Below are 9,801 nucleotides of genomic sequence, written 5' to 3'. Positions count from 1 at the left end.
TGCCAAATCTCACGTTCTTAAGACGCCATGAAATCTGGTTTGAAACTGATATATGTATCTCTCTTAACATGCCAAATCTCTCTTTAAATTAATATATGTTCTTAAGGTGCCAATATCGCGTTTTGAAGGAAATATTGAAGCAACTCACGTTGCTAAGATGATATGAAATTTGGTTGAATCTTTGCTGAACGTTGTCTAATTTTGATCATAATATTGTATAACCTTTCTTGCTGAAGTTCATCCGTAACTTTGAAGATGAAGTATCTTCATTTTTGTGAATTTTGTATTAGTGGGTGTGGCCCCACACTTTTGATGACCAAGCCTTTAAATGTGAAACCTTATCACTTAACAAAAGAGTCACATTTTTTTATTTGTGAGTCACTTTTATTTGCTGCCATGTTTGGGAACCTTAGGCTTATCCAAGATTCCTTAATCAACTTTGTTTTCCCTCACTAATCCAATAATTAACCAATTACTCACATAATTAAGAATTATCTCAAATCACTTAAAATACTACCCGCTTTTAGCATACCTTATACACCTTACTATCATGGTCATGTGGTAGCTTGTATGATACTAGTCCATAAATAGTGGGTATTTTAGCTCGGACCTTATTTTATCCCAACATGTCAAACTTTGACGAAAATTCATGTTCTTTGATTTGCTTACCCTCTCACCTTCACGAATTTACTTATCACTTATTTGAAATAGTATAATGCTTATAATCTCAAAATAATCTCATTCCCGAACTTACGATGAAACTTTAACGTACAAAAATGCGAAATGTAACATCTCATTTCCGAGCTTATATAAATTTACTTATGGCGTACTTCCACGTACAAAAAAAACATTGGTGATGACGGCGTGTTGATGCTAGGGACAGGGTTTGGAGAGGTGATGCTAGGGATGTGACCATTGGTAATGACGGTGTGTTGAGGATGCATGGCCAGATATGTGTGCCTAATGTAGATGGGCTTCGGGAGTTGATTCTTGAGGAGGCCGCGAAGATATACCAGGATTTGAGGTAGCACTATTGGTGGAGGTGGATGAAGAAAGATATAGTTGGGTTTGTGGCTCGGTGTCTCAAGTGTCAGCAGGTTAAGTTTGAGCATCAGAGACCGGGTGGCTTGATTCAGAGATTAGAGATCCTAGCGTGGAAGTGGGAGAGGATCATCATGGACTTTGTAGTTGGGCTCCCACGGACTTCGAGGAAGTTCGATGCTATTTGGGTTATTTTGGATCGGCTGACCAAGTCCGCGCACTTCATTCCTATTGGTACTACTTATACTTCAGAGTGGTTGGCTGAGATTTACATTCGAGAGATTGTTCGCCTGCATGGTGTTCCAGTTTCCATCATTTTAGATAGGGGCACTCAGTTTACCCCACAGTTTTGAAGGGCAGTGCAGCGAGAGTTGGGTACTGAGGTTGAGTTGAGCACATATTTTCACCCTCAGACGGACGGGCAGTCCGAGCGCACTATTCAGATATTGGAGGACATATTGCGCGCTTGTGTCATTGACTTTGGGGGTTCATGGGACCAGTTTCTGCCACTCGCGGAGTTTGCATATAACAACAGTTATCAGTCGAGTATTCAGATGGCTCCGTACGAGGCTTTATATGGGAGGAAGTGTAGATCTCCGGTAGGATGGTTTGAGCCATGTGAGGCTAGGCTCTTAGGTACAGACTTGGTCCAGGATGCATTAGATAAGGTGAAATTGATTCAGGAGAGCTACGCGGATAGTAAGGTCTGTGATGTGTCTTTTATGGTTGGGGAGAAGGTTTTGCTGAAGGTATCACCCATGAACGGTGTTATGAGGTTTGGGAAGAGGGTCAAGTTGAGCCCCCGGTTCATTGGGCCTTTTGAAGTGCTTCAGAGGATAGGGGAGGCGGCTTATAAGCTTGCCTTGCCACCCAGCTTGTCGAGTGTGCATCCAGTGTTTTATGTTTCCATGCTCCGGAAGTATGTTGGCAATCCGTCCCATATTTTGGACTTCAGCACGGTTCAGTTGGAGGGTGATATGACTTATGATGTGGAGCCGGTGGCCATTTTGGATCAGCAAATTCGGAAGTTGAGGTCAAAGGATATAGCTTCGGTGAAGGTGCAGTGGAGAGGTCAGCCTGTGGAGGAGTCCACCTGGGAGACCTAGCGGGAGATGCGGAGCAGATATCCATGCCTATTTGAGACTCCAGGTATGTTTCTAGACCCGTTCGAGGACGAACAGATATTTAAGAGGGTAGGATGTAACGACCCGGCCGGTCGTTTCGAGAGTTATAGCCCCGTTTCTCCCATTTTTGCTTCTTTATGTGTTATTTAGCTGCATTGTGATGTATCGGGTTGGTTGGTTCGGGTCTGGAGTATTTTCGGAGTGGAATGAGATACTTAGTCTCTTATTTAGAACCTTAGGTTGGAAAAGTCAACCGGATGTTGACCTATGTGTAAACGATCTCGGAATTTAATTCTGATGGCTCCATTAGCTTCGTTAGGTGATTTTGAACTTAAGAGCGCGTCCGGAATGTGATTTGAAGGTTCGGAGTAGAATTAGGCTTGAATTGGCGAAAGTTGGAAATTTGGCGATTTCAGTCGACAGTGGAAAATTTGATATCGGGGTCGGAATAGAATTTAGGAAGTTGGAGTAGGTTCGTAGTGTCATTTGTGATGTGTGTGCAAAATTTGAGGTCATTCGGACGTGGTTTGGTTGGTTTCGGTATCGGTTGCCTAATTTGAAAATTTAGAAGTTCTTAGGCTTGAATCCGATGGTAATTTGGTGTTTTGATGTTGTTTTGAGTGATTCGAAGGTTCGACTAAATTTATATGTTGATATATGACTTGTTGGTATTTTTAGTTGAGGTCCCGAGGGCGTCGGGGTGTTTCCGGGTGGTTAATGGATTTGTCGAAGTTGAAAAATGCAGTTGAAGCTGCTGCTACTAATATTTCCGCACCTGCGGAAAGGGAGTCGCAGGTGCGGGCAGTGCTAGGTTAGGCAGGTTCGTAGGTGCGAGAAGTCTATCGTATCTGCGAGTCCGCAGGTGCGAGACCAGGGGCGCAGATGCGGAAGGAAGGAAGAAGGCGGGCTTCGCAGATGCGGCGTGTCACGCGCAGGTGCGACAGGTTGGCCGCAGATGCGGAACCTGGGCTCATAAGTGAGTTCCGCACCTGCGATGGATTTTTCCGCAGGTGCGGTTGCGCAAAAGCGAGGAATGATCCGCTGGTGCGAGAAACCTGGGCAGAAACCATAAATAGAACCCTTGGCGAATTTGGTTCATTTTCACCATTTTCAAGTCGTTTTTTGGAGCTTTTGGAGTGATGTTTGAAAGGTGATTCAAGGGTTATCAGTGAGGTAAGTTGCTTGAGCCATAATACTCGTATATATGGTGATTTCCCGTTGTTTAATCATGTAATTAGTGAAAATGAGGGGTTAGGGCTTGGAATATTTGGAGAGTAATTTAAGGATTTGAAGGACCAAACGATGTCGGATTTTGATGAATTTAGTATGGTTAGACTCGTGAGTGAATGGGCTTTCTAGTTTTATAAATTTTGTCGGATTTCGAGACGTAGGCCCGGGGGCGGGCCGGGTTTGAGCCAATTTCGGGTTCTTTTGGTCTAAATTGGTAGTTTTTCTTGTGAAATTTATTCCATTAGCGTATATTGATGGTATTATACTGATTGTGAATAGATTTGGAGCATTTGGAGGCCGAGTCCAGAGGCAAGAGCATTGCGGGGTAGAGATTTGACCGGGTTGAGGTAAGTAACGATTGTAAATCTAGTCCTGAGGGTATGAAACCCCAGATTTCGTATCATTCTACTATTTCGAGGTGACGTACATGCTAAGTGACGGGCGTGTAGGTGTGCACTGTTGGGGATTGTAACTTGGTCCGTCCCGTAGCAACTGCAAAGTTGCATATTTTGTTGAAACTATATGATACTTATGAGTTTTAGAAATGAGTTTCTGTAATTTGGGCGGAATGCTATGTTTGGGCTTTGTGCCAATGCTGTTTGGACCCTTAAGGGCCTTTTCTTACTATCCTATCACTGTTTTCGATTTAAAAATCTATACTCAGTCATGATTATACCTGTTTACTGCATAACTCAGTTTTCTTACTCTATTTTGCTGCATATAATTGTTGTTTTAGGCTGAGTACCCTGTTTTTACTGAAGTGCCCGAGTGGCTTGAGAGGTTTATGACTGAGTGAGGCCGAGGGCCTGATTTATGAAGATATTTATAGGATCGGACTGCACGCCGCAGCATGTTCGCTATAGGCCGAGGGCCTGAGTGATTTATGCCATGATTTGGCTTGATATAGTGCTTGGGCTGAAGGAGCCCCTCCGGAGTCTGTACATACCTCCAGTGAGCGCAGGTACCTACTGAGTGCGAGTGCCGAGTGTTGAGTGACTGGGAGGCATGAGTGATTGTGAGATATGTCCGAGTGGCAGGAGTGATTGTGAGGTATGCCCGAGTGGCAAGAGTGATTGTGAGGTTTGCCCGAGGGGCTGTATATGAGTGATGCTTTGCCCGAGGGGCTGTTTATGATTTCATCATTTTTGCTCACCTTTGCATGTTTTCTCTGTCTGAAAACTGTTGAAAAATATCCTTAAATAATTTTTACTGGAACTCGGTTTAAACGAGATATTTTGATTCAAATCCTGATTTTTAAAGCATGAGGTATTTTACTGAGATTTCATGATATGAACGTTAAATGCTTTATTGCTCGTCACTACTGCTCAGTCTTTATTTATTGTTGTTACTTACTGAGTTGGCGTACTCACGTTACTCCCTGCACCTTGTGTGCAGATCCAGGTGTAGCTGGATACGGTAGCGGTTGTTGATTATTCTGGTTGCAGATTTTTTCGGAGATAGCAAGGTAGCTGTTTGGCGATCGCAACCCTTGCTCTTCTCCCTCTTATCTTCCTCTAGTTGTATTTAGCTATTTTTTAGACCGAGTTAGCCTTGATATTGTTAGACAGATTGTAGTAGATGTTCATGACTAGTGACATCCCGATGTCGGGCTTTTCTTTTCCGCACTTTTATTTGATTTGAACTCCTTTACAAAGGTTTTTAAGCTAAATAGCCTTGGAATTATCCTTGAAATGAAAAATATCGATTTATTTTAGAATAAGTCGGCTTGCCTAGTACCACGATAAGCGCCATCACGACAGGGGTTAGTTTGGGTCGTGATAAAATATGAATCGGGTAGAATAATTTATCCAGTTTTTGCATTACCCATTTTCAACCTGGCTAGTGGCGGAGCCACATTCTCGACACCCCTTCGCCAGAAAATTACACTATATTGCTAGATAATTTTTTTTATTTTATGTATATTTACAATACGTTGATTCTCCTTGATTTTTGTTGTATCTAATTTTTTATATTTTGACATCTTTTGATAAAAATTCTGACTCCGCCACTAAATCTGGCCATATATGACCCGACCACCCGTTTGCAACCCCTACATGACAATACGGATCAAGTAGAGAAAATATGTTTTTGTACTAAATATATATATATATATATATATATATATATATATATATATATATATATATATATAATATTTTCTCTAATTCATTAAATGAGCTTGTACTCCTAATCTTGATATAATTATTATGATCAATGTAATTCGTTTATTGTTTTGATTTATCAAAACGTACAACTCTATTCAGAGTTAGTGTATGCCTAATAGATTGGACAATAACGAATAGCATTTGTGAAATAATAATTAGTTGATAGAATCCATGACTCGATTTAGAGTTTGATGATACCGCTTTATGTAAGCTTATAAGTTTTTATGTGAAAATCTGACCGGTGAATTTTGTATCTATCACATGAAATAGTTTAAGTGGAATTATAAAGGATTTAATTAGTTGATTAAATTAAATTGTCAGTGATTTAATTTAATTAACTGGTATTTGTGACCTTAACATGAGGAGTTAAAATAAGTGTTAGTGAATTTTCAAAATTCATATTGAGGAGTTCAATTGCAGTTTTTTAGTAGAATAAATTATAATTAATTATAGTAGGAATTAATTCATCCAAATTTTCAAATTAATACTATAATCAGTATCCTCTTATTATTTCTGTGGTCCCTGTTATGCCTAGTAAAAACCTGAATTGACTTGGGTAAAAAGTGACTTGGGGAAAAAGTATCCTGTAGAGTTAGAGTATGATTCTACTTGCACAAGCAGAATCCTACACGTGTTTTCGAGTCCTTTTTGGCTGAAAAATGAGTCTACATAAGGAAGGCGTTTTTCATCCGGTAACTCACTTTTTAGAGTTGTATTGTTCTTGCGTACTCAAAGTAATTTCGTCCAAGGTTTTACTAGGATCATAACAGAAGATTGCAATCTGAGATTCTTGCTTTGTGAAAGACCTGCAACGATTTCAAGAGGTTAGTGTTTCTAATCTCGTAATAATATCATTATCTAATTTATATATATGTGATGCCTGAATTGTATGCTTGATTCCGCTACACACGTTCTAACACTGCCTGCATGACAATATTGATTAATTTAGTATACTCAAATACGGATAAACTTTTTTCCCGTTAATTGGTTGCATGTGTGGATGTTTCCTGTAGCTTCTAAATAGCTGTAACATGACACCCACAGAGAAACACAAAATGTCAAATAAAACGGTCTTCAACATAATAAATTAAAGAAGAATATATTATTATCTTGTGGATAGGCATTGATGATGCTTGAAAAGTGCAAATCCAGAGGAACAAAAAATATAAGCTTAGCAATTGACAAGTGTCCCTCCACCTGTTCAATGTTCAAAGCAACTAAGCAAATAATTTTGACACGTAATTCATAATCTTTAATTTTTTTCTATATATAAATTATTCAATACCACCTCCTTTTTTCCATAAATAACACCTACTGAAAGAAGGGAAAATAGCTCAAAGTTAGAAGAAAAAATTGTTAAGGCATTGACAAGAAAAGAAAGAAGACTAAAAAATGGCAAGGACAGTGGCAAAAACATTAGCAGCACCGTTGTTGTTTATTAACTTAGTAATGTATCTTATTGTTTTAGGTTTTGCTAGTTGGTGTCTCAACAGGTTCATTAATGGCCAAACTAATCATCCTAGTAAGTTCTTTATTTCTCTTTAGTTTTTTCTTCTTTTGATAATATGTGGTTTTTTGTTTTGAATGGTGCACAAAAGGTCAAGTCATATAGATATATTTCTTTGTTTTATTTTATTTCAAGATCGTTTAGTTTGGATGTCTTTATGAAGAGTTTATCGATTACATATTTCTCGATATTTGCATGCAGCAACCAAATGAAGTAAATATATATGAAGACAATAAGATGTTATATATTCTTCAATTTATGTGACTTCTTTTTCGTTTAGTCTTCCTAAAAAATGATAGGAGTATATATATTTATATAATTGGCGTTTGAAATTAAAAATTGATGAGTCTGAGAGAAAGAGTGAGTTTAGTAGTATCTTTTACTTGGAAGGCTTAGTAAAGTGCAACTCGGTGCATTAAGTTCTCGTCTAAGTGCCGGACCACAAGGTATACTGTACGTAAATTTACCCTGTATTTTTGCGAGAGTTCACGGCTTGAAGTTATGAAATTCATAACTTCTGGTCATATGACAGCAACTTTATCGATTATGTCAACTCTTTTCTTCTACTTGAAAAGTTTAGTGAATTTGATATTATGTAAATTTTTGCAGGTTTTGGAGGAAATGGAGCGACGATGTTCTTCCTCGTATTCGCAATATTAGCAGCAGTATTAGGAATAATATCGAAACTGATAGGTGCAAAACATCTAAGGACATGGAGAAATGACAGTCTTGCTGCTGCTGGTTCCTCTGCTGTAATAGCCTGGGCTGTGACTGCACTAGCATTCGGGTACTTTAATATCTTCGTAGACATTGTATTTAAAGTGGATTTGATTTATAAATAATTTCACAGTTGCTACTAATTAGTGTAATTTAGCATGTTGTATCAAGTAGTAATTGTTTCATTTTATTAGATAATTATACATTTTTTGTCACGCTTTTAAAATTAATTTATTTTGAAATGCGTTTTTGGAATTAATTTATTTTGAAATAGCATTAGTTTCAATTGAATAAGTTCAACCTTGAAAATAAGGTGGTTTTGTCTGTTTGGCGTTACTTATAAAATTAGCTTATTTTGTAATTGTTTTTTGTGAGTAAGTGGATTTGTGTTTGACTAATCAATTTAAAAAGTATTTTGAAACTTACTTATGAAAGTTGTTTGTGTTTGGCCGGCTAATCAATTTGTTGGCCAGACTTTTAGAGAGTTCTTTTAAGTTAATTTTTTTAGAGAGTGATTTTTTGTGTTTTTGGGGAGCAAAAAACATTTTATCGAAAGTTTCTTCAAAGTTTTAGAGTCCCTTTTTTCTGCTTTTCAATTCTCAAAAATTGATTTTGCTTCCCATGAAAACCATTTTTTTTTCACGCCTTATTAGTTCCACCTATATTATGGAAAATGTACAACACTTAGTATTAATTAGTAGCATCGGTTTAAGTTATTTTAGTGCATAAGATAGAAGTAAATACAACAACAACAACCCAGTATGATTGTATCTCAAGTAGTTTATACGCAGTTCTTACTCCTACCCTGGGTAGTCAGGGTAGAGAGACTGTTTCCGATAGACCCCCGGTTTCCTCCCTCCGAGAAATCAAATCCTCTGTTTCCGATAGACCCCCGGTTTCCTCCCTCCGAGAAATCAAATCCTCTGTTTCCGATAGACCCCCGGTTTCCTCCCTCCGAGAAATCAAATCCTCACTATGTAATATTTACATAATCATTCTGCAAAAAAAGTGGTAATTACGTTAATGATAATATGGTAATTAAGATGGTCATTAAACTGCTACTACCTTAAAAATCATTGATAGTGTTTAAATCCACTTCTTATTTAAGTGATTTGGGTGGTTTAATAGTTACTATTTGTAATACTGTCAATATAAAAGTTAATAGATCTTAACCAATTTTTATTTTGTAGATTGGCATGCAAGGAGATTAACATAGGAGGCTGGAGAGGATGGAGACTACGAGTTCTTGAGGGTTTTGTGATAGTACTTGGAGTAACCCAACTTCTCTACGTTCTAATGCTTCACGCTGGGTGGTTTAGCAGCACGTACGGTCCGGGATACAGAGATACTGAATACGGTGTCGGCGGCGGAGTTGGAGAGAAGGGTACTACTGGTGTCACCGGAGCTAGGGTTTAGCAGCACGTACGGTCCAGGATACAGAGATACCGAATACGGGGTCGGCGGCACTCCCGGCGGAGTTGGTGTCACCGGAGCTAGGGTTTAATTTAGTTTAGTTTTAAGTACGTCTTTAATTCAATTTGTACGTAGTGACCATGATATAGTTCATGAAAACAAGACTTGAATTTGTGTAAGCTGATATATTAGAGTTTAAGTTTGTGGCTCTGTCAAGGGCACTGAACTTGGCTGTTTAAGTGTATTTGGTTTATCCTTTGTCCTTTTAAATGTGAGGTGACGTGGAGTTGGTGGTTAATTTGGTTTAATTTTTAGTTTGAAGTTACGTTATTTTCATTGTTCTTATAGAAATGTATGTCATTAATTATAAATTATGAGTAATTGTTTTGCAGACATGATTAAACAACATTAATACTTTAGGCAAACTTTTAGGAAAAATGTGTGTTAAGTTAATAGAAGGAAAAATATTTGAAAGAGTAAAGTAATAAATTGCACAAGATAAGATTTACGTGGTTCGATAATTTTGCTTACTCCACGGCCACATAAAAAATAACTCTTTATTAATTGAAAAGAGAAAGAAGAAGTTGAGGAATGATTTGCAAAT

General features: G+C 38.1%; 1 protein-coding gene across 1 annotated transcript; it reads left to right on the top strand.

Moving 5' to 3' along the window:
• Positions 1-6,856: 6,856 nt before the first annotated feature.
• Positions 6,857-9,423, top strand: LOC107806849 (membrane protein PM19L-like). Its single transcript, XM_016631101.2, has 3 exons — positions 6,857-7,082; positions 7,677-7,854; positions 8,975-9,423. The coding sequence occupies exons 1-3, from the start codon at positions 6,953-6,955 to the stop codon at positions 9,198-9,200; spliced, it is 534 nt and encodes a 177-aa protein (XP_016486587.1). The 5' UTR covers positions 6,857-6,952; the 3' UTR covers positions 9,201-9,423.
• Positions 9,424-9,801: the final 378 nt, after the last annotated feature.

Source organism: Nicotiana tabacum, chromosome 14 (assembly GCF_000715075.1).
Source record: "Nicotiana tabacum cultivar K326 chromosome 14, ASM71507v2, whole genome shotgun sequence".
NCBI classification, from domain to species: domain Eukaryota; kingdom Viridiplantae; phylum Streptophyta; class Magnoliopsida; order Solanales; family Solanaceae; genus Nicotiana; species Nicotiana tabacum.
Note: the sequence above shows the minus strand (reverse complement) of the source record. Positions and strands in the feature narration are given on the sequence as shown.

Coding starts and splice junctions, on each gene's coding strand:
- LOC107806849 (XM_016631101.2), top strand. CDS start 6,953: ATGGCAAGGACAGTGGCAAAAACATTAGCAGCACCGTTGTTGTTTATT. Junction 7,083..7,676: donor TGGCCAAACTAATCATCCTA/GTAAGTTCTTTA, acceptor AAATTTTTGCAG/GTTTTGGAGGAAATGGAGCG. Junction 7,855..8,974: donor GTGACTGCACTAGCATTCGG/GTACTTTAATAT, acceptor TTTATTTTGTAG/ATTGGCATGCAAGGAGATTA.